Here is a 23,655-nt window from a genome sequence, read left to right as displayed (position 1 = left end):
AATATGATTACATAGGCAGGGTCGAATGTATTTGTATTCATGTATTTTTAAATTAATAGGTTTGAAAAGAGGCATCATTTTTATTGAATCCATGCTGAGCATAATTTTAGTTTATTTTTAGTGCTCTTATTTATTACCTAAAGTATTCTGCCTTGCACTGAATTACTGATTGGTAGATGTGTGACCCAATTTCGTTTTTATGTGGATCATAAAAATGACCAAAATAAGGTATCACACAGGACTTCACACACGGACACTGAACTCATCAAACCCTTTCCCCCTGTAGTACCTGAAGGCAACCAAATTAAAAACAGTCCTATTAACAGGTGTGTCAGCTGGACACCTTTAAACTCCCCTGTGTCTTCCCTTGTCACAGAGGCGATTACTAGCCCTTTGTCCTCCAGAGAAGCCGAACATGAGAGGGCTGTTTGCTGCTGGGCTGCTGAGCAGGACTCTGGCCCCCAGAGGTGTGACGATTCAACAGCGAGCAGGTTATATCCACGGGAAACCACCCAAAGACAACATTGGCCCGGCGGTAAGTTTACAAATGAGCCTTGCGAAGTGGCTAGCTTGAAACTGTGTTCAATTCAAAGCTCTTAAAGTGTTCCTGACAACTTATTTCTGAATAATTTTGAAAGTAACACGTCTCTGTCCTGCAGGAATCTGTGTTCGTGCTGACTGTGATGACTGCGGCCGTCCTCGGACCCTCGGGTTGGATACTTGCCCACTTGGACCATTATAAAAGCCGCGGGTGATGGGAGGAGGCCCTGAAAGCATCATTCGTCTGCTGTTTAAAAGTTCATTTGAACATTTTCGGACGTTTTGTTAACTTAATAAACTTTAGTTTCTGAATTTCACTTGGTCAGTTTCACTTCTTTATTTATTTAGTTTTGATGAAGTGGTGCAGTTCAGCCGCTTCACCAGTAGGTGTCAGAAACTACCGGCGGAAGTGAAACCTAGCAATCTTGTTATCCGTAGGGAGTTTTCAATGTTCTGCCCCCGAGTTAAAGTGCCTTGTTGTTTTTGAGTGCACCATGGAGCCACAGCTGACCGGGGCCAAGAAGCGCCCAAAAGCGGCCGGAGCTGAGGCTGCTCTGTGTCTGCAAGAGGAGCTCGTTGCTGCGATACACGGAGCTTTTGAGGTGGCGGTGGAGATCGCAGTTCGAGAGGTGACGAAGCTTGTAGGTCAGGCGACCGGAGACGTCTGGGAGGAGATGCTACGAGAGAACGAGTCCCTCAAACAAAGACTGCAGACGGCCGAGGCCATGCTGGACTCCGCTCGCATGGGGGAAAGCTCACCTACGAAGCAACTCGAGAGTGCCACTCGCCGTACGGATCAACCGCCTCACCTTAAATGCAATCGAAAGAGCCCGGATCCCAAAGTGGGCGACGGGGACAGAGGCGACGCTCCCCCTGCAGCTCACGGCCGTGCACAGCAGCCTCCTGACCCCCAGCAGAAACCCGAGGAGCAGAGCCCAGGCGGTCAGGTGAAGACTGAGCACCTCAGTGACGGCGCGTCACAGAAAAAAGGAAACTATGCGTGTTCTGTTGCTGGTGATACTTTGACTAAAGGTAGCAGCTTTTATTTACTGTTTGATCACCACCTTGTTTGTAAGTCAATATAAAGTAGAATACTTTGCCTCAAATTGTAAGTGTGCTCAGAGAATGCGTGTTTGGTGCTGACTGTGTTCACACAAATACCAAATTGTAGTGACAACACTAGGTGCAGCTTGCCTACCTGCGTTGATAATGGGATTGTTGAAAAACAAACCGCTCACTCTATTTATTTATTTGTATGTATGCAGAAGTCAACATGGATCACATCATCGCATCAAGCATTTGGTTTGCAACAAACATCACTACACACCATAGTGCAAATCATCCAGTTAAAGCCCCTAAAAATGACCAAATCTATTAATGAATGTACCAAATTAAAATATGTAATTTCTTCAGTTTTCAGACTGTCTTAAACACCTGTTTATTTTATTATTATTTTAAGTCCTTTTTGGGTTAAAATACAGTCATTTAGGGATTACCATTGGTACATTACATATAAGGTCAAAGTCTGTTGTTAATCCTTACAGGGTGCGTACTATACTTTTTTCTACTAGAACATATTTAGATGCTTTAATGTTAAAAAAGAACAATTTTCTCGTACTGTTTGTCTTGGCCCCCCTCCTGAAAAAGCCCAGTCTGATCTGATTGGGCAGCGTTTGCGGGTCTTCTGTATCTGCATTGTGGGAGTCTCTGCACTCACTGCAGCCGGGGAATGACTGTAGTGGCACTTTGTGTGTACAGACACAGACACACAGTAAAGCTGTGCCATCACAATCGTACACAAGTCCTGAAGGCTCGTTGAAAGACAGTTTCTGAATCCAGACTGTGTTCGTTTCTCTGTGGATTGAACGTTTTGATACTTTCAAAGTAAATATACAGGACCCCAACCTCCTTTATAGTAAAAAAAAGTCTGAAATCTCCATTTTTACATTGTGAGACCTTTTAAAAATGAAATTGTCTCATAACCTTTTGAATGACTGAATCCATGTAAACTGTCTTAAATAGTTTTAGGAGGGATTTCAGCTTTTTTGTTACCAAGAGAGAGCGGAGCTACCAAACTGAGCAACATGCTTAGATGGCATTCACAGAGAATAGTCTCCATATCGGTAATTAAGAATGAATACTTTACTAGACTATTTAAAGATTATACATATTTTGTTATGTTCTAATAATGTTACCTGGCTCACTGCGTGTACCTTGTGATCTCTTTGTTTACAGAAGCCAGTGAAGAGATCTCCCGTGTATGTGCGGTGAGGGTAGAAAGCGTTAACCAGCCATGTGTAGACTTTCTGGCCCAAGACTGCTGCGACTCGCCACCACTTCCCAGCGAGAGTAACGAGCCCACTTTAGAAAATGTGACAGTAAAGCAGGAGAGGCCAGAAGAGGAGGGAGATGATTCCTCTTGCTGTTTAGACTCGATCAAAATGGAGGACTTTAGCCCGGAGTGTATGTCGGTGGTCCAGTCCAAAATGCTGGAGGAGTGGAAACCAGAAGTGCTGGATATTCAGAGCCAAGACTCAAACACTCTGTCCTGCACCAGGCTGACTCAGGGTAAGAAGGAAAACAACTGTGCTGTGTATTCTAATGGCTGATTTATACAAAAGGCCTCTTCTGCCATATTGATTGACTCTGCAAAAGTACTCAGAAAGTTGCTTTCTTGAACAAATAACTTTCAACCAATTCCAGAAAGGGACACTGAGAGAATAAAGTATAAATAAAAAAGAAAAGCTAAACAAACATTGGTACTGTATGTTCACTAACAGTCATATGCTGACCATTTAAATACCATTTTTAAACCACCCAAGAAACATTTTCTTTAATATATGTTCTGTAGAAAAAGATATCATACCAGCACACATCAGAAAATATATAGATGCTGATACTGATATGTCTGTGACCAAAAAAATTGGTCAGGCTATATTTTTAAATGTAGATGAAATCACATTTTCTTTAGTTTAACCCCCACATAACCACTAACCTCCACAGATCTTCCATCCCTCTCCTCAGAGTTCCCAAACATATTCCAGTTGGCAGAACCCACTCCCACCTCAGAAGCCCCTCCACAGGTGTATGGCGTCCATGTGCGGACCAGCCGCAACCTCAGCCACACTTCCAACAACCACTACACCTGCAAGTCTTGCGGCCAGACGTTCCACTTGCCCAGCTTGCTGCGTCGGCACTACGGCCAGTGCCAGCAGAAGCTCCAGCAGTGTTATCAGCAGCCCGAAGATGGAAGCAAGAGGACCAGACTGCAGCTTTACCCACCGGGCTGCAGCCCCTTCCGTTGCACAGTGTGCAACCGAGAATTCAACCGCATGGAAAACCTCAAGACTCACCTTCGCATCCACACGGGAGAGAGGCCATACACCTGCACCGTGTGCTCCAAGTGTTTCCGTCACTCTGGGGCGTTAACCAGGCACTTCCGTATCCACACCGGAGAGAAGCCTTACATCTGCAGTCAGTGTGGGAAGTCCTTCAGAAACTGTGGGGGTCTTAAATTCCACCAGCGTTCACACAGCAAGCAGCTACAGTAGTTGCACTTTTTTTTTATGTGAGATGGACACAGCCGATATTATGCAATACTTAGTATGTTTAAATCAGACTTTGGATATATTTATGGCCCACATATATTGGTCTAACTTTAAATGTATCTCCGGTTGTTGCATAAAGTGTCAGGTAACCGGCGACCATTTCATAACAGGGACTCTCCCGTCTGTACGGTTTCAATTTTTTCTAGTAGGTCTTCCTTTTGAGATCACATGGATTGTGTTTAAGAGCGCTCAACCAGAAAGTAGAACCACAATAAGTTATAGGAACTGTCAAGTGCGTCATATTGAAATCAAGCGGATTAATTAAATTCATAGTCAGCGATGTGATTTTAATGACAGATCTGTAAAACTGACTTTCTCATAAAAATCACTTTAATGATGCCTTCATGTCCTATGGTAAATATGGTAAATACCAAAAGTCTACGTAAAAATTGCACATGAATACAGGCAGCATAATTATTGTTTACAAAAGATGTGCTTATAAGTTTATCAGAAATAAATTAATAATCGACTAAAGACATCTTAGTCGACTAAGACCAAAGCAACTGATTGGTCGACTTACGTAGAAGGTGCAGCCCTAGGTCAAACCATAAACAAACAAATATGATGAGCTCTATTTCAGTGATGTTCTGTAAATCAGTGTCCTCATTAGAAAAGGACTAAGTATTATATATACTGTAGCTATATGATCAGCCACTACTGTGTTTGATGGCTCAGCAGCTGCTTGGGGAACCTAACTTGTTTTTTTGTGGTTATTAAGAAAAATCTGTTTGTGTTTCTTATTCACAATCTTTTTTTTTTCTAATTGTTTCTGTGCCTGGTGTATAAAGAACATTGAATCAATTAAAAGGGGTGTGTGTGTGTGTGTGTGTGTGTGTGTGTGTGTGTGTGTGTGTGTGTGTGTGTGTGTGTGTGTGTGTGTGTGTGTGTGTGTGTGTGTGTGTGTGTGTGTGTGTGTGTGTGTGTGTGTGTGTGTGTGTGTGTGTGTGTGTGTGTGTGTGTGTGTGTGTGTGTGTGTGTGTGTGTGTGTGTGTGTGTGTGTGTGTGTGTGTGTGTGTGTGCGCGCGTGTGCGTGCGTGCGTGCGCTCAAGGTAATGTATTTGACATAAGAACAATAACTGCATGAGTATTCATTGGAAATGACAAATCTTAGGCCTCAGGCAAATAACTATAAAAAGAAAAGCATGCAAGTAAAAGCAAAATCTGAATCTATGACAAAATAGTGTAAATTTAGATAAATGGGTAACATATAATCAGAGTATATACAAAGTAATATCATTGAAATTATCACTTTGTTACTCCCCGACTGCATGCCCTGGTGCCAAATGAAAGCTCAGAATTTCTGCAAAAAACAGCTGTGATCAAATGCTCAGCAACTGCAGAACACAGCTTCTGTCCTGTGGAGAAGGATTTGAACCATATGACTTAAACAGCACTTTCATTGATGAGTTAAATCTCAGTGTCACATAACACAAAACCTATATTTTGATAGTCAACCCTATGGGTTAACTGGGAGCACTTAAAGGTTTCCTCCTCCACAGAGAGCAGTGGCAGCTAAATACACTTCTTCCATTTGTCATTTTTGCTCAGTAATGAGACCCAGTCAAGTAGAGGACTGCCACTTCTCAATTGTAAACTCGAAACTAAACATTCAGTGACAAAATCAGTGAATTAATTATTGGTGTGTGGAAATATGCCTCTCTCCCTCAATCTGCTTTCAACAACAGCTTATCATTAAAGTGCCTTTCCAATCGAAAAGAAAGCTAGTCATGGTCAAATATGCAACTTGATGTGGAAACTTTAAGTCTCCTGTGCACATACAATGAAAATGTGACTTTTTAAGGAAGTAGGAAACATTTTACGTCTAGTTAGCCATTGAAACAATTTTTTTTGCATATTTACAGATTTTTCAGTGAGGGAGAAGGAGTAGCCTAAATGTAACTAAACTTTCCTTTATCTTCATATAAAAAATCTAGATTTTAAGCCAACGTAGACTTAAACTACCCCTTTAGATAGCCATTTTGATTTATTTTTCAATACGAATTTACATCCTGCGCACACAATATGTACTTTGAGGAAAGCCCACATCAACACAATCACATAAACTCCACACATTTACAGTCTAGACCAGGGGTCTTCAACATCTTTTAGGCAAAGGACCCCGTAGCTGAAAGAGAGACGAAGCCTATACACACAGCTTTGTATGGTGCAAACAATACTAAGATATTACAATGATCATTATTAACATATTCATGTATTTATATGTGTTAATGTTAAACCTACATTTGGAAGGCACATTAAATCATTCAGCTCCGTTGTCTCTGTCCATGCCTACCTTAGTGACTACCATGCCTCTAAGCAAGTAAGCCTTTCATCAAGGTTGTGTAAATGTATTTATTCATTTTTTGACAAATTTATCTTGGCTAATAATATACCTAATTCACGTTAATGTATATTTTCAGACGTATTTTGAGAAAAAAAAATCTTTGGAAAAATGATCAAACAATTTGTGGACCCCTTGCAGTAACTCTGACGACCCACTTGAAGATCTCTGGTCTATGGTTAAAATCATAGTCTGTATAAAAAAGGTTAAAATCTGCAGCCAAAAATCATTCTGCTCTGTGATCGATTGTATCGGAGATATCCCCCTTTCTGCAATCGATTATTCGGCCTGGATTAAAACGAGGAAGCGGACGTTCTGGCTCTGAACAGGACGGAGCTAACAAAGCCAGCAACATATCTGTTTAGCCGTTGTTTTCTTCACAAACATCCATACAAACCGCCTCTTTTGGACTGGTTAGTGTTGAGGAGGACAGGTCGCTGTCATGTTGACCGGGTCGGGTGAATTTGGAGGCTCTTCCTTCCTCCACACTGAAGATGTCGGGGGGACTCGCTAGGTCCGCTTGAGCTCTTCTCTCCTGCTGCTGCTTCACAAGTGTGCTGCTGTTGGACACTCCGCTCGGGTATGTTGGCTCAGATAATATTGGCTGGACTGAAGCAACAATGATATGTCTGCAGTGTCCTCCTGTCACCGAGCCAAGTAAACTTTCCTGTTTGACAGCATCTTCTCACAGGCCACATCCCGGAGCGCTGATTTCACGTTAGGTGCTTCTTCCTGTAACGTGAGCTGTTCAAGGTAAAAACTAAGTATTCCTTTGTTGATTAGGTAACGTTACCTGTCACTTTTAGTTTTTTTAAAAATGAAATCCACCCTGTCTGTTGAATTCAGTGGTGCTGTCAGAAGTACACCCACAGAATTGTAAAGATAACTTTCTTTAAGAGATGCACGATATCGGATTTGTTTCAGATATCCGATATGCCGATATTTTACAGCTCATTTAGTCATAACCAATATCAATACCGAGATATACTCTTTTTTTTATCTCACACCTAATCGCTAGTATCATCAGGTCTCTTCTGCAGTGGACTTAACATAGTATTATGCATACTCTTTCTTGTGTTGGCCCACTTGCAAATGCAGACATAAAAAACAAAGCTTTAAATTCTGAAATATTAATTTCTTGTTCAAAATAATAAACATTCTTGCCTTATTTATTTGACAATTGCTTTTAAACAAAACGAGTCACGATACATCCTACTTAAAACCTGCCAGGCCGCATTTAATCTGATTTAATCAAGGAAGCAGTACATTCATTTTATTTATCGGTTTATTAAAATGTCGTGTTATCCGATAGTTAATTTTAAAGTCAATATGGTCCCATACCTGCCTGTATGTTTGCTTACTCCAGGTAGGGAATGAGTCCTTACCCCAAGTGAAGGAGTTCAAGTACCTCGGGATCATGTTCACGAGTGAGGGGAGGATGGAGCGTGAGTTTGGCCGGAGAATCAGAGCAGCGGGGCAGTGTTGCAGTTGCTCTCCCGCACCGTTGTGACGAAAAGAGAGCTGAGGAAGGCAAAGCTCTGGATCTACCGGTCAATCTTCGTTCCTACCCTCACCTATGGTCATGAAAGCTGGGTCATGACCGAAAGAACGAGGTCGCGGGTACAAGCGGCCGAAATGGGTTTTCTCAGGAGGGTGGCTGGAGTCTCCCTTAGAGATAGGGTGAGAAGTTCAGCCATCTGTGAGGAACTCGGAGTAGAGCCGCTGCTCCTTAGCGTTGAAAGGAGCCAGTTGAGGTGGTTCGGGCATCTAGTAAGGATGCCCCCTGGGCGCCTCCCTAGGGAGGTGTTCCAGGCACGTCCAGCTGGGAGGAGGCCTCGGGGAAGACCCAGGACCAGGTGGAGAGATTATATCTCCACACTGGCCTGGGAACGCCTCGGGATACCCCAGTTAGAGCTGGTTAATGTGGCCCGGGAAAGAGAAGTTTGGGGTCCCCTGCTAAAGCTGCTGCCCCCGCTACCCGACCCCGGATAAGCGGATGAAGATGAGGTGAGATGGTCCCATACCAATTGCTTGCCAATATTATAATGTAACCCCACTTTCTCTTTCATATTACTTTAAGGGGTTCCAATAAACTTAAAGGGGGACTGCACCCATGTTCAAAATCCATGTATGTTAGCTACTGTCTAAGGAGGTCCAAAGCAGCATCATCCAGACTCAACATCATGGGATAATGGTTGCACCCCATTTTAGCAGGTTTCTTCACCCTTGCTCTTGTTTAACAAGCATGGTCAACTAGAGCGCAGCCTGTGTTTCACCTGAAGCCACATCTAACTGTGACGTTATGGTGTACACCCTGGAATACACTTCACCTTCACTGCAGCACAATTCTGTTAAATGCACAATAATATGTATGCGGTGAGATCACACCAGCTGCGACACCAAGGGGTTCATAAAGTGCGTGCGTGCGTGCGTGCGTGCGTGCTTGCGTGCGTGTATGCGTGCGTGCGTGCAGCTCAGTGTCAGGAGGGGTAGGAAGCCCTTCTGGTGCCTTTGCTAAGGGACCACACCCATCTTTGAGCTCGTCCATGGTGTTGATCTGCGCTAACCTACACACCTATAAAGTCTCATGATTATCTTGCACTGTTATCATGCCAGGGCCGTAAAGTGGGGGCAGGCTGGGCCCTTTTTCTAGTGCTTGCCCCCTTTGCCAGGATCAAACCTCAAACTGGATTAAAAAGTCTATTTATGCCAGTTTCTGGCAGACAACCACAACGCTGAAGCATGCGCAAAGGCGATATGATGCCACTGACAGGCGACCAGTAAAATGACAGATTTTGGTTTGAACATTGTTGGAAACAGTTAAGATAGTAGAAAGTACACAACTCAACCAAATCTGGAACATACGTAGGTCTGCACCAACTTTTTTTTTTTTTTTTTTACATTTTAATGTGAAAAAGTTACACACTACACTTTTTAACTTTTTAATGAGGCAATAATGAACTGAATTGCATTGTTGTTTCACTTGAGTTGTGAGTGTGACCGACACATCTGGAACCAGGCTACAGTCTCTGCTCTCCTTCCCACCTTTTGAACAGGAAGTTTTAATCTCTACTTTTCCTGTCCCAGTCTGGTCTCTTTGGGGCAGAATTGGGAAATTGGTATGACAGGGTCTAAAGTAAATCTCTTTAGGGGGCTGTGACACTAACAAGTCAAGGATCTTGTTGCCTTTCCTTTTTTTACTGTCAGTACACCCTCTGAACCCCGCCTGCTTTCTTTCCTTCACTCTATACAGGGATGACGGTGCACGGTGTGTCCCAGGACCCCTCACATGCTACAGGGGAAGGGGGGGAGCCAGCACACACAATATCCAAAGAGACCCCTGGGTCTCCAGATGCCTCTGAGTTGGGGAGCCCACGGTGTACACCAAACTTTGACCTCCTCAACATGGTTGTGTCCTATAAGAGAATGGCTCTGTTTCTAGAACCAGCTACAGATGCAGTAGAGCTGACCCGCTTCCTGATCGGGTATGTGTGTTTGTCTGTTGCAGCATCCTATGATGTTATTGTTTGTGGAGTATTCAATATCATCTGCTTTTTTTTTTTTTTTTTTTTAAACCTCTCAGATGGAAGATTCCACTGTGCTCTCTGCTTGTCTGTATGTTGGTTAATGTCTTCCTCTGCACTGTTAATGAAGGTAAGATGAGACATTAATATTGATCCAGCCTTTTGTTTGCTATTTCAAAACACACTTGAATAATTTATTAACTTATTTTTGTGTCTGCCTCTCTGGTATCAGTGGGTTGGATCACAGTGGGTGTGGTTGCGGTGGCGGTGCCTGCTGCCCTGGGTTACCTGCAGGACAGGTGTGGGGGCAGAGCTTCGGATTCTGAGCTCCACAGGATGCGCTACTACGCCGTGCACCGCAGGGACCTGCTGACTGTGCACCTCACCAAACAGGAAGCCATGCTGGAAGTCAAAGACCTGTAAGACGGACACTGCAGGGGATGGGGTTATGTGCTGCATGCTTATTTCTAATATCAATTCATCTTCTAATAATTTTCTCGATTAATCGTTTAGTGTATAAAATGTCAGGAAATGGTAGAAAAAAAGTTGTTATAATATACTATATGTCCTTACGTGTATTGTTTTGTCCGACTAACAGCCTCAAACCATAAAACAGCCCCAAACCAAAAACTATTAACTTTACTATCACATAAGACAAAGAAAAAACAGCAAATAATTACATTTGCAACTAAATTATGTTGGATACTTTTGCTTGAAGAAATTAATTAATTATCAAATGACTTATTACTGTCTGTTGCTCTACTATTTCATTACTAATCAGTTTGTCTCTAATGTGCTGTTTGTGTGTGTGGCACACTGTTTCTCACCAGAAAAAATATACACAGTATATAATATAATAATAAAAAGCCTTGAGGGCTTACAAACTTGTTTTATGCATTTCCTACCTCATAAAACATTTGTAAAGCTGTTTAAAAAAGTGTCCTTAGTTATCAAAGCAGACACATTTCATACTTTAAATTATCATGAAAATATTGTTTAGTAGCCCCTTTTGGAACAAGTTTACAAACTGTAAACTGTGTCTCTTATGTCTACATGACATTTGTACGTGGTGTTTGTTCACGTATGGGTTGAAGTGTGTCTTTGCTCTCATAATGTGTGTTTGTGGGTGTGCTCATGTTTGTCTCCTTCACCAGGTTGAAGCACTTGGATGACATACTGTCCTCTGCCTGCCTGTCAGCAGAAACCTTTTACAAGGTCCTGTACTGGGATAATCACACCAAGTCATCAAGGTCTGCATCTATGCATCCACAACACTTATATATGTTTTTTTTTCCTGAGTGACCTGACAGTAGTTATATCTCCTTCTAGATTCTATGGAGCGATGTTAGTATTGGCGTGCCTGCTCTATGTCGCTCCTCTGGGCTGGGTACTCGCTGGGCTCAACAGCACCATCTTCCTGTGGAACAGAGACTTCTGCAGGGGTTAGTTCATCCTGTCTACAGGGAACAAGGGCAAACACGATACTAACTCACATTTAAGAGGACAAAGCTAAAGTGTTGTTCCTCTTGTGGTTCCAGTTGTGTTGGACTTTAAGAAGCTGCTCCACATGGGCCAGACTGAGGCCTCGGAGGGAAAGTGTGAAGAACAGGAACATGGAAACTTGTTGGACAGGACCCCTACACCGACTAGTCTGGAGGTGAGAGGAGGGAGGGTGGTGGAGGGCAGTGTGTGTGGCTTTGGATTTAGCGCTTGTGTTTTACATTAAAACCAACCTTGGCGGAAAGCTTCTTGCCCAGTTTATCCCATGCTCTCAATGTATTTATGTTGTACGAGCTGATCCTGGCTTCCCAGTATTTATATATTCATTTATTTGTGTGTGTGTGTATGTGTGATGGCAGGACCTATCTCCTGGCAGTGTGGAGGAAGCCGAGGAGGCAGAGCCTGATGATGAATTTAAGGATGCCATTGAGGTACATTACTATTCTAAACTTAGTTGTACATTTTTCTGCCACCCCCCCCCCCCTTTCTCAAAAACTTCTTCCCTCGTTAATTTTTTTTTCTTTCTCGATACCTTGTATTTCTTTCTAATCATATCAGATCTGATGATGAAATTACTTACGTGTCCTCTTAAATCTCTTGTTGGATTAGTGCGTTTTAAAAAGAAAAAAAGGAGTCATCAGGATAAAAAAGAAGCGTTACAGCAGCTGTATACTGGTACAATTTTATCACCACGGTGTCCACTTTGTCTAAAGTTGCTCCAACATATCTGACTTTCAGTGCAGGGGCTATGGAATGTGAACGTAACAGTTCGACTGCAATTGGGGTCTAGAGATACGTCAAGGATAATGAGAGTTTGAATACTAATGCAAAGGAGAGCAAACCTATTTTTGCTTTGTCATTGTGGGTTGCAGTGTGTAGACTGATGTCCAGAAAAGCACATTTAATCCATTTCAAACTATATCTAAATATATAAGTGAGGTTTAAATATATTCTGATTCTAATAAATGTGGCTGGTAAGTTTAGGGGGAGAAAAACACAATTGTTGGAGCTTGCCATGATTGTGTGAATAATCCTCCTCATGACGTATGTCCTGTTACTTCCTGTTTCTCCCTGCTGTCCTCTGAACTCAGGAACATTCAGTTTCCCTGCCGGTAAGTGTCCCCCCTTTTTTGAAGAGGCCTCTGCCCTGCCGCCCAGTAAACTCGCACTAAACTACTTGACACATGAACAACGACTTCATGTGTTGTGACCTTGTGTGAGGTGTAGTTCTGGCTTTGCCCTTGGAAGCATGGTTTTGGGTTTTGTTGCTGTGTTATCACACTGAATATCAGTGTTTGTGAGTAACATTGTTCTCATTTGCTGTTTCTGCTTCCTTATAAGGAAACCCCTTTGGTCTTAGTGGTAAGTGGATTTCCCCACCCATACATCCATTAATGAGTTTGTTCACTTGGCTAACTTATGTAATAGTTACACTAGAATTAACTAGCCTATTAAGGCCTGTGATTATTGTCTCCATCATACGGGGTGCTCATTCATTTATTCATTCATTTTCTGCATGACTGGCATTCCTCATGAGACATATTGCATTAGTGAAATCAGCTTTTCCTTCCTCATGCCATTTCAGTAAGACGGACTCATTCAGTTGATGCTAGATCGTACCCACCTAACAAATCTGGCATACTACGCAAGCATCAACGCTTACATTAGCAGCTAGCTAACTAAAGAAAGGGTGACATCTCGTTACTTGTAATGTATAACTTATAATTCATATAACCGTCAGTGTTGACGTCTGCGCAGTATCCCCGCGTTGGGTACGATTTAGCATTTACCGACTCATTTATGTGTTACAGTGTGTGTGTTTTGATTGAAAGCTTGTCATAAACAAGCATTTTTCATAGACATATTTCTTATTTAATTACAACATGTCCTACATAAAAGAGTTGCTGCTAAAATGTATTTTTAGATAAATACTCTGGCCCTTTATCGTGTAAAGTCATAGCTGGGCCTTTCAGTGGACGAGGTTGTACCAGCCCGATTGCCTGGATATTGGTTCAAAGAAAGTGGGGAATAAGTATTTAACATGTTTTATTGGAGAACATGTCTGTAAATAGAAGTTATACATGTTGGTAGGTATAAACAACGCTTGTCATATATTGATAGGGTCCGCATTACAAGGATATAATGATGCAAATGGTCTTTTTTCTCAGCTCTTTATGGGGTTTGGTGTCCTTATGTTTGGCAGATAGATCAAGCACGTATAAACATGGATGTATGTATTTTACCTTTCTATATCCCTCTAGGCCCTTGTACTTGCCATGGCTTAATTAGTTTGCCAAACATCCATTTGTCAAACTGACTGAAATTCACAATGAATTGCAGTGAATTTTAACCAGTTTAGCCCTAGTGCTGGGTTTGGCTCTGTTTCTTGGCCACATTTCTATACTCCAAAAGGCTAACTCCAGATTACAAACTATGTGACTGCCCCCCCCCCCCCCCCCCCCTCTGCCTCTCCCTCAGGAGGATGACGAGGGGCCTCTTGGAGCTCCGGAGTATGACACCATCTCAGAAAATGGTCTCCTGAGCCGCAACGAACCAATACGCAGCAAGGTGTCCAAACTGACAGAGAAACTGCGTAAACGCTACCCCACCACCAGCACAGGTCAGTCTGCTGCTCTGACTCATCCACTGGTTTATGTCCTCTTATTATACCTCAGTGATGCAAGAAGAATCCGTCTGACGTTAGTCTCCTATCGTAACTCTGAAGAGATGCATTTCAAAAGTATTTTTCATAATACTGTTTCTCTCTCTGTCTCTGTTTTTTTTAAAAACAAAGGTAACTGCTCTAGCTGCAGTGCTGTCTTCTCAGTGCTGAAGAAAAGGGTGAGACTGAAATCTTGTGACAAGAATTAGGATATATTTAGACATATTGCACCATCATATTTAATTTTGTCACAAGCTTCAACAAGATGTCTCTTTGTATTGCAGAGGAGCTGCAGTAACTGTGGCAACAGCTTCTGTTCCCGATGCTGCTCCTTTAAAGTGCTGAGATCTAGCATGGGGGCAACGGGTGAGAGAGGAAACATCTTGAATTTTATTTTTTTACACTTTTAAATTACATGCATCATTTCACATCACATGACATCCTATCTCTGTTTCTCTCACTTGCCTGTTCTTTGACTTACAGTCTTATTCTCTCATTATTCTCTCTTCTTCAGCTCCAGAGGCCCAGAGAGAGACTGTGTTTGTTTGTGCTGCCTGTAATTCCTCTCTCATCAAGTTACAGTGAGATGGTATTTCTTCTCTCCCAGTGGCCAGGTGGAGGCTGTTCACTGTTCACCCCTGAGTGCTCCTACAAGTTACTGAAACCCTCACACGCCTTGGTTTTCACATTAAGGCACTTGCACTTGTCAAGAACCCCCCCCCCCCCCCCTCCATGCCTTTAGCAGTCCCATCTCTCCTTTACTAATCGTGTTGCGTATGGGACTTCTGCTGTAATATGTTCAATATTTCCTGTTACACCTCTCAATGAAGAACTGGACCTTTATGATTTAATGAGACTCGCATGCTTTCTGAGCACAATGGCTCAAAAATGAAAGGACCTTTTCCCTTTGCTGAGCAGAGGGAGGTGCAAAGCATGCCGTCCAGGAACTGGGCCGGTGGTGTCGGGTTTATGGGCTGTCAATGGTTTTGCTTTTACTTGCTTTGCCTCGCTGCAAAGTTGATTCCACTCGAATGTTGAAACCTTCAGCCCCGTGTAGCAGTTTAACTGTACTCTAATGCTGAGAGGACTTTAATGTACAAACAAGACTGAGGGCGGCACTGTATAAGTATGTTTTTTAGAGTGGTTTGCATTGGTTTGGTCAGATGAACAAAATGATGGACGTACGACCAAAAGAAGCTCCATGTGCGCAGGCTGGCCAGGCTGGTTTGCTCTCAACAAATACACTTTGACCTTCAGCTGGACCACGATGTCATGTAATAAATTCTGGGTTGATCCAAGTCTTTGGGGTAGAGCTGCAATCTATGATTATTTTCATTATTGTTTAATCCGTGGATTATTTTCTAGATTGATCTGATTAATTGTTTGGTCTATAAAATGCCAAAAAATATGGAAAAAAATCCATTTGAGTCCCAGGCAATGTCTAAAAATGTCTTGTTTTATCAGTCCAAAACCAAAGATATTCAGTTCAATGTGATAGACTATCTAATCCACTAATCGTTACAGCTCTGCTTAGAGTGCAACGTTTTTACCACCAGCTCAAGGAGCTTACAAGACATAAGGGGAATAGATATGACATGCCACAAAACAATGGTAATTTTATGACGGTACACCGAAAATGCTAGCATCAATGAATCAACAAGTTTCCAGTGGTGGTGTTCTGGAGGTCGGTAAACAAGGATTTGTGAAAGCTCTGCTTGGTCTGCCTGTATTGATCAAATTGGTGCTTCATTTTGGTCGTCATCTATCCTGTGTTGACATGTCAGAGTTTTGAAGCACAGCAGCAGCCTATAGGTCACATAAAATGCCAGCGGTCCCTGTATTATTGGCCTGTGCTTTTACTCTAACTGGATCCAAGTCGACCCAACTGGATTAAGATTGACTAACTGGACTGAGTAACCAGCTGAACTTGTCTTCAGAACCTCACACTCTTGCAAGCGGGACTTAAAAGAATTGATGGGGAGGCGCTGTAACCCATAATGTGGATTGTGCTGGAAAAGCCGTTTTAATCATGATTCAGACACAGATGATTGTAATAATTTGCTTTTATTTTAATCACAAAATACATTTACTTTAAACTGTTCTACTATATCTAATATATTTAATTTAAAACTCCAGAAAGTGCAAGTTATTATTTGACCTAATGATTAAGTCTGTATATATTGCCCTTATTTTATGGATGAGATATTCAAATAAACTATGCGATGACTTAAAGTCACAAATGGTTAAGTGTATGTGTGTGTTCTTTTTTTTTAATGGGAGATTTCTTTCAGGCTCTGCTTTGTCTTTACTTTAAAGTATGGAAACAAAAAACACTAATAAAATCACATAATAAAAGCAACTGAATGCCTTATTACAAAACTTAACTACTTAAAGAGTAAGGTTGAATTGTTAACACCACTTCAAAAACAGTTTATTTCAGGGTTTGCACTTTCATATAAACTGATTTCTAAAAATGTTAAACTGATGAGAATGGAAATTATTTTACATCAAACCCATTGCGTAACATTTTATGTAAGTTGCTTATGAGATAAAAATCCTTAAAGTTGCTCTAATCAATATTTTTTTATTAACAAATGACCATGTGTAATGCGAAAGGGGTCACTCATAGTGACAACTCACCTGAGAATTATAGCTTGACAGTAGATCCCCTCAAATCTACAGTGCGCTTTAACGTTCTTCAGCTTATTGTTTTGGTTTCGCGGCCAACAACGTGTTTCTAACCAGCTGTTTTTATCCAAAGAAGCTCTGATAAAACTCTACACTCTAGCTTATATAACCCAAACAGCTGACGGCACAGTAAGCAACTAGCTGGTGAACACACTGCCGCATTTAGCAGCTAAATGGCCCCTTCCTTACTTCTTACCCCATCACTTCCGGCCTCCTTTCTCGGACCACACCCATCTTTGACCTCAACCGTCATTTTGATCTCCCTTATACAGCTGTAACGTTTGGTGGCTTCGTCTTGCACGGTTAGGACGCTATGACTGACAAAATCTGTCCGCGGAACCGTATAAACACCTGGCACTCAATACCAGAAGAGTACTCAATCCTCCAAAACGCCTCTGTGAACCCAGTTTACCATGATGATACACACACAGACATTCATAAGGTGAAAATGACACCAGCTTGGCTCTTGCTGCTTGTAAAAACTCAAATAGCGCTTCTAAATCACAGGGATGTAGCTCTCCCCAACACCCTGCCAGAGAAAAAGGCATATAGAAACACACCCTAAATAGGCAACTTCTAAAATTTGGTCATAATAAGTCAGTTAATGTAAGTTTATGTTTTTTTTTGCACCCTTACATCAGCCCTTTTTTTCATGAAAAACAAAACAAAAACATATAGTAATAACAAGCCCAGGTGTAGATAATAAAATTAATGATGGTCGAATGGTTGTGGTGCTGGCTCACTGTCACGTTGTCATGGTTTACAGGGACACATTAATAGAAACAGAGTAGAGGCCTAACACCAATGACAAGATTAAATGGAGTCTTTAAGGCAGCGTCCAAACTCTATGAGACAGTGGGACAACTGAATTAATGTGACCTGTGGAAAGGGTACAGACATTCAAGACCCTGGGCAGGTCCTCATATCTGAGGAGTCACAACAGTGGGAGGAAGCTACTGGTGGCCTTTAACCAGGGGAAGACATCAGAGGAAAATCACAGGCTGTCACTGCCCTCTCTGGAGGACATTAGCCTTCAACATCACCAGAGACTCCACCCTACCTGGCCATCACCTGTTTGAACCGTTGCCCACTGGGAGGCGCTACAGGTCGGCCAAAACCTGCAGATTCAGATTTTTTCCATAAGCAATTTACCGCAATAAACAAGAAATAACTGGAACCGCTGTCATCCACTCACGCTGCTACGCACCCGAACTTTACCTACACAATACAATTAAACTAATTTTTCTGTTCTCATTTTTTTATCCTCACATTCTCGTGTCGAGGTTTTTGTCAGTGTGTATTTATGTACGTATGTGTGCGTTTTTATAAATGTGTGTGATTTATGTCTGCACCATAGAGCAGCATTTTTAATTTCGTTGTATATACTTACAATGGCAATACAGTTGTCAGTTCTGATTCTGATTCTGACCGAAACACTGTACCAAAGCGGATATAATAACAATAATAATAATAATAATAATAATAATTATTATTATAACCGCTTTGACTGTACTTGTGTTAGCCCCGCCCATCCCTCTCTCTCCTCCCCTCCCCCTTCCACTCATCCAATCTGTCCCCGTCCGTGTGCGTGTGTGCGTGTGTGTGTGTGTGTGTGTGTGTGTGTCCCACTAAAGCGATTTCAGCGCAGGCAGGGACTCGTCCCTACGGCGGCGGATGGCAACATGGCGACAGAGGTAAGAACCGCGTATTATCTACCTTTGAATTTCCTGTGTCTTTTACAGACATACATAATCGCGTTACCGCTGAAATAAAACAGGTGCAGTTACCGTGGTCAATGAGGGCATTGTAGGCTACGCACACACACACACACACACACACACACACACACACACACACTGTGCCACACTGTGCTTCTCACTTGAATCACTACTGACGGCTGTGTGTCCTACATTGTCATGCCAGTTTCGTCCAAAGGGCTGGTGGGATTTTTTGTTTGTTTCTAAAGGAAAAAAGCATGAAGAGGAAATGTGAAAGTCAGCGGTGCTTCATGGGAACTGAAACGGGGGCATCGACGGCGGATCACCTCCGCCAGATATTAAGCTGTTTTGGTGTTTTTGTCTGTTGTTGAGACGCCCCGTTAATCCGGTGACAGGCCACTGTGTGTGTGTGTGTGTGTGTGTGCGTATGTGTGTGTGTGTATGTATGTGTGTGTGTGTGTGTGTGTGTGTGTGTGTGTGTGTGTGGACAGAGTGACCACACGCATACACGCGCACAAACCCGTACGCGCGCTTGGAAGCATAGCGTTCAGCACCATGGACAGAAGCCACGCAGCCCTGACCTTTTCCACCGCTTTATCAGCCTCCTCTCCTCTCAGAAATGATACAATAATAAATGGTGCTCAACATGTTTTTTCCACCATAGACCATGATGCGATCGACATTTCCATCATAAATAGGATATATTTCAACAGTTGTGACGGCCTTTTATCAGTCCGCCTCATCTTGTTCCGCCTCATCGATCTGTTGAAGCTGAAGTGAAATGTTGTCCCGTCTCCAGCGAGCTTTACCCCCCTCCCCTCCCCTGTAAGACCAGAGAGAAAGGGAGGGTGGAAGAGAAGGAAACTGTGTGTGTGTGTGTGTGTGTGTGTGTAAAAGATAGTATGTCCAATGCTGGGCTCTGCTCCAACAGACAACAAAGCAGAAATGAGTGCAGAGACTGAGCCATGGAGTGATTGATCACATCTCGTCTGCTTCTCCTCTATCATCCCATACTTACAAACCAGACCACTGTTTGTACACACTGCCAGTAGACAGGTGCGATAGAGTTCCCTCTCTGGGGATTCAATACATACTGTTTCAAACTTCACTATGTGTGTGTGTGTGTGTGTGTGTGTGTGTGTGTGTGTGTGTGTGTGTGTGTGTGTGCGCGTGTGTTTGTGTGTGTGTGTGTGTGTGTGTGTGTGTGTGTGTTTGTGTGTGTGTGTGTGTGTGTGTGTGTGTGTGTGTGTGTGTGTTTGTTTGTTTGTGATTTATCTCCCTCAGTTCCACAATCTGCAGGAGTTGAGGCACAGTGCATCTCTGGCTAATAAAGTCTTCATCCAAAGAGACTACAGTGAAGGAACCACCTGCAGGTTTCAGACCAAGTTCCCCTCTGAGCTGGAGAGCAGGGTGAGGAGGACAGTAGCATGTGACTTTGGCGTTTAAAAATGTGAAGCTTTTAATGTTGTGTTGTCATTTTATCCTAGCCTGCTTATTAACCAGATGCATATATTTGTAGCCACCAAACAAGAATTTAAAAATATATCTTTCTCGTCACTGTAATAGAACAAATACATTTGGATTTGGTCATTTGGAGCGAGCCTGTAGATGTAGAAGTATAACAGTGAGCATTAGATACTGTACAACATTTCAAAATAAGATAAATATAATAAATACTATGTATACACAGAATAAAACTGACAGATACTAGATTGAAACTACTGCAATTCTTTAATTTTGTGTGAACTAACATAAAGATATTTGCTAATTATAAAAGCCTTTCTCTTACTTAATGTTTTGAATGTCATTCTTTCCTCTAAGTTAGAAGGAAGAATAGCTGCTAAATTCAAAGCACTATGCTAATTATTGCATTTAATCATATTTAAATAAAGACATCCATTACATCAGTAATGAAAACATTTCTCAGAGCATTTATTACCTGTTGAACAGCCACCAACTCCGACGCCTTAATAAATAGCCCTGTATGAACAAATAAAACTGAATACATAAAGAAAAGGTATCATGGTAGAAACCTGCAGTAGACTTTGCAGTATGTGCTCATTAATGACAAAAAAAATAAACTGATAGACATGTTACGTACTGCTTTTCCAGTGTTTTACCTTAACAAAGAAGTCATGTTGTGTTAAGTGTGGTTAAAAAGAGAATGTTGGAGCAGACATGACTACAATGTCTGTATTACTGTAGTTTTATTCATCACCTATCAGTTTATTATATAAGAATGTTCAGATCATATAGCTGAAATGTTTTTGGTTGGATTTGGACCCTTGATATCCCTTTGCTTTCTCTCCCCATGTTTCATGTGTGTATCTCCACTTTTACTCCTTTTACTTTAACTAATCCTAACTCCGCTGCTCATGACTGCGTGTGCCTCCAGATTGAGCGGCCATTGTTTGAGGACACTGTGAAGAAGCTGAACAACTACTACGCAGAGGCAGAAAAGATAGGAGGCCAGTCCTACCTGGAAGGATGTCTGGCCTGCGCTACAGCGTATCTCATCTTCCTCTGCATGGAAACGCGTTACGAGAAGGTCAGACTAACGATCACAGACTTGCATGGTGCATTTTAATTGGTTTAGGACAGGGGTCTGCAACCCTTGCTATCAAAAGAGACATTTTTGCCCCCTCTTCCACCAAATCAAATTTGTCTGGAGCGGCAAAACATATTTAATATTACAGCTTAGAAAGTTTTCTTACATGTAGTTATATGACATATTCAAAAACTATAGTTTGTTGTATAGTGTATACATTCATGAAATTATAGAATGACAATAATCAAAAGGGTGGTAGGTGGTGTGGTGGACAGCACTGTTGCCTCACAGCAAGAAGATTCCTGGTTCAAATCTGAGCTGGGGCTGTTCTGTGTGGAGTTTTTATGATCAAAAGACATGCACGTTAATTGATGACTCTAAATTGCCCGTAGGTGTGAATGAGAGTGTCAATGGTTGTCTCTATGTGCCTGGTGATAGACTGGCGTCCTCTCCAGGGTTTACCTAGGATCAGCTCCAGCCCCCCGCGACCTTGTCAAGGACAAGCGGTTGAAGATGATGGATGGAAAACTGACATTTTATCCCTATTATTACCTGATATAACATTTTTTTTGCTGTTCACTAATTTCTCAGCACATATCAAGCACACAGGCAAGCCACCATGATTGGCAGGCAGAGCAATTTAATCTGTCCATGCAGAATTGAACACCGATAATTCCTCCGATAATTTTCTTTTTTGGATTTATCCATGGTTAGCGTACCGACAGCACAGGTCAGAAACTCAAGATTAGCCCCCTGCAGGGGCAGGCACGTAGACACGTAGACATAGGACGTGACTCATATTTTAGTTGACTAAATATTAAAAATATATATTATTTCAGAGTCACAGTATCACCTTGAACTCAGAGATAACAGGTGTTCCTTTTGAAAGATTGTTCAATGTGCAAGAAAACCCCACGTTATTTATTTCCATGTTCATTTTTTGTTAAATACACAGAGCCACTGAAAAGAGGCTGAGGAGCCGCATGCGGCCCAAGAGCCGAGGGTTGCGGACCCCTGGTCTAGGATGACGATTAATGTGGAATTCCACGCCATTTCTCATTTCTCTTCTGTCTGTGTTAAGGTGTTGAAGAAGATATCCAAGTACATTCAGGAGCAGAATGAGAAGATCTATGCTCCGAGAGGGCTGCTCCTCACAGATCCCATAGAGAGGGGAATGCGTGTCGTATCCTTATTCGATGTCTTTGGGCGCATGCATGTGCACAACGACAACATGAGCATTTATATCTTCTGTTTACTTAACCACGCTCCCGGCAAATCCTTGGTCCCTAACTCTCCCACCAGATAGAGATTTCCATCTATGAAGACCGGGGTTCCAGTGGCTCCAGCTCGGGGAGCAGCTCTGTGTCCGGCAGCACCGCTCGATGATGGATATTTCCTAACAACCGTGTCCCCCTGATCACTCACAACCCCTAGGAAGAACTTAGGACAATGACGCTACACCTGTTCCAACATTTCACCCATGCATCCCATAGCTGCGCTCACACAAAGGATTCACTAGCTTTTAACAAAGAAAGGCCTGTTGCTCCTGATATGCCATCATGGCAATCAAGCTTTTAAAACAAAAAGTGGCAAAGCAATGAAAATGCGCTTAGTCGGTCACGTTACTGTACAATGCAGTGTCTCTTTAATTTTGCTAGTAATGCTTTGTGTCATCGTACATTACCTTCCCTTCTGTCCTCTTTGAAGTTGCCACAGCTATGTATAATCTGTTGGCTTGGATGGAGGAAGAAGAGGGAGGAAGGAAGTGTTGAGTGACCGGTGAAGTACCACGAGCCTCACCCAACCTCATACCTCAGCCACCACAGCCGGGCCGCGCCACACCAGACCAAACTGGATTGAACTCTAACCATCCACCCTTCACACCATCCAATTGCTTTAAAACATGTTATCTGTAGCTCCAGCTTACTTTCCAGTTGTTTTTTTTAGTTTTAGCAAATTTAATTAGGAAGTTCAAATGTTTGAAGGCATCTCAAAGTTTCCCCAACCCAGATAAACTGCAACAAGAATCTCCTTCACCTATGATGTAGATCATACTGTCTGGTAGCAGATGAATGTCATTCAGCCTCTCCATGTATTGTAATGTAGCAGATCTTCCATACCTATCACAGGAAGCCTATATTTTGGTTGTTAGACACGTGCACATATCCAAGTACTAACCTCTAGGTTTCAACGAGTGAAACCAACTATTCCTAAATTGTGATTATGCAAATACATACTGTACATTACATTAAGTAGTAAGAAGAAAAAAGGATGGGTAAAAAAAGTCTTCCTGAATTACCTGTAGTGTTTTAAATCACTCCAACGCTTCCTTGATTTCCGAACAAACTTCCAAAGAACTGTAACTGCCAAAAAACTGGCTCACAAATGTGAATGTGTCTTTTATTTTGGTGACATTTTGTGCAAGAACAAACTTTCGTACTGCTTGATGTTTGATACACATGGCAATGAGGTATATACTGTAAGACTGGTGTCAAATAAATACGGTCTCATCACAGCTGCACAGAG

At 42.2% G+C, this 23,655-nt stretch overlaps 3 protein-coding genes across 8 annotated transcripts; all 3 read left to right on the top strand.

Annotated features, from left to right (window-relative positions):
• Nucleotides 1–1,034: 1,034 nt before the first annotated feature.
• LOC310956379 (uncharacterized protein) lies at nt 1,035–4,091 on the top strand (the record flags this gene model as incomplete). The annotated part of the gene is made up of 3 exons (XM_083926579.1): nt 1,035–1,554; nt 2,776–3,108; nt 3,544–4,091. The coding sequence occupies 3 exons, from the start codon at nt 1,035–1,037 to the stop codon at nt 4,089–4,091; spliced, it is 1,401 nt and encodes a 466-aa protein (XP_083782705.1).
• A 2,708-nt stretch (nt 4,092–6,799) lies between these two features.
• On the top strand, nt 6,800–16,390 carry zfyve27 (zinc finger, FYVE domain containing 27). 6 transcript variants are annotated; one of them, XM_083926216.1, is made up of 15 exons: nt 6,800–7,069; nt 7,168–7,242; nt 9,743–9,974; nt 10,073–10,143; nt 10,246–10,432; nt 11,168–11,263; nt 11,343–11,455; nt 11,552–11,670; nt 11,873–11,944; nt 12,605–12,625; nt 12,855–12,875; nt 13,992–14,133; nt 14,308–14,354; nt 14,460–14,541; nt 14,690–16,390. In XM_083926216.1, the coding sequence occupies exons 3-15, from the start codon at nt 9,745–9,747 to the stop codon at nt 14,758–14,760; spliced, it is 1,272 nt and encodes a 423-aa protein (XP_083782342.1). In that variant the 5' UTR covers nt 6,800–7,069; nt 7,168–7,242; nt 9,743–9,744; the 3' UTR covers nt 14,761–16,390. The 6 variants fall into 6 exon arrangements, with proteins under 6 accessions (XP_083782342.1, XP_083782343.1, XP_083782341.1 ...); XM_083926217.1 differs by lacking the exon at nt 7,168–7,242; XM_083926215.1 differs by having other exon boundaries at nt 6,800–7,242.
• golga7ba (golgin A7 family, member Ba) lies at nt 15,812–22,945 on the top strand (the record flags this gene model as incomplete). Its single annotated transcript, XM_083926567.1, has 6 exons — nt 15,812–15,859; nt 18,498–18,557; nt 19,866–19,991; nt 20,977–21,129; nt 22,211–22,312; nt 22,432–22,945. The coding sequence occupies 6 exons, from the start codon at nt 15,812–15,814 to the stop codon at nt 22,513–22,515; spliced, it is 573 nt and encodes a 190-aa protein (XP_083782693.1). The 3' UTR covers nt 22,516–22,945.
• Between the last annotated feature and the right edge of the window lie 710 nt (nt 22,946–23,655).

This window comes from Echiichthys vipera (genome assembly GCF_963691815.1).
Source record: "Echiichthys vipera genome assembly, chromosome: 2".
NCBI classification, from domain to species: Eukaryota; Metazoa; Chordata; class Actinopteri; order Perciformes; family Trachinidae; genus Echiichthys; species Echiichthys vipera.
This window is presented reverse-complemented; position numbering and strand designations above follow the sequence as displayed.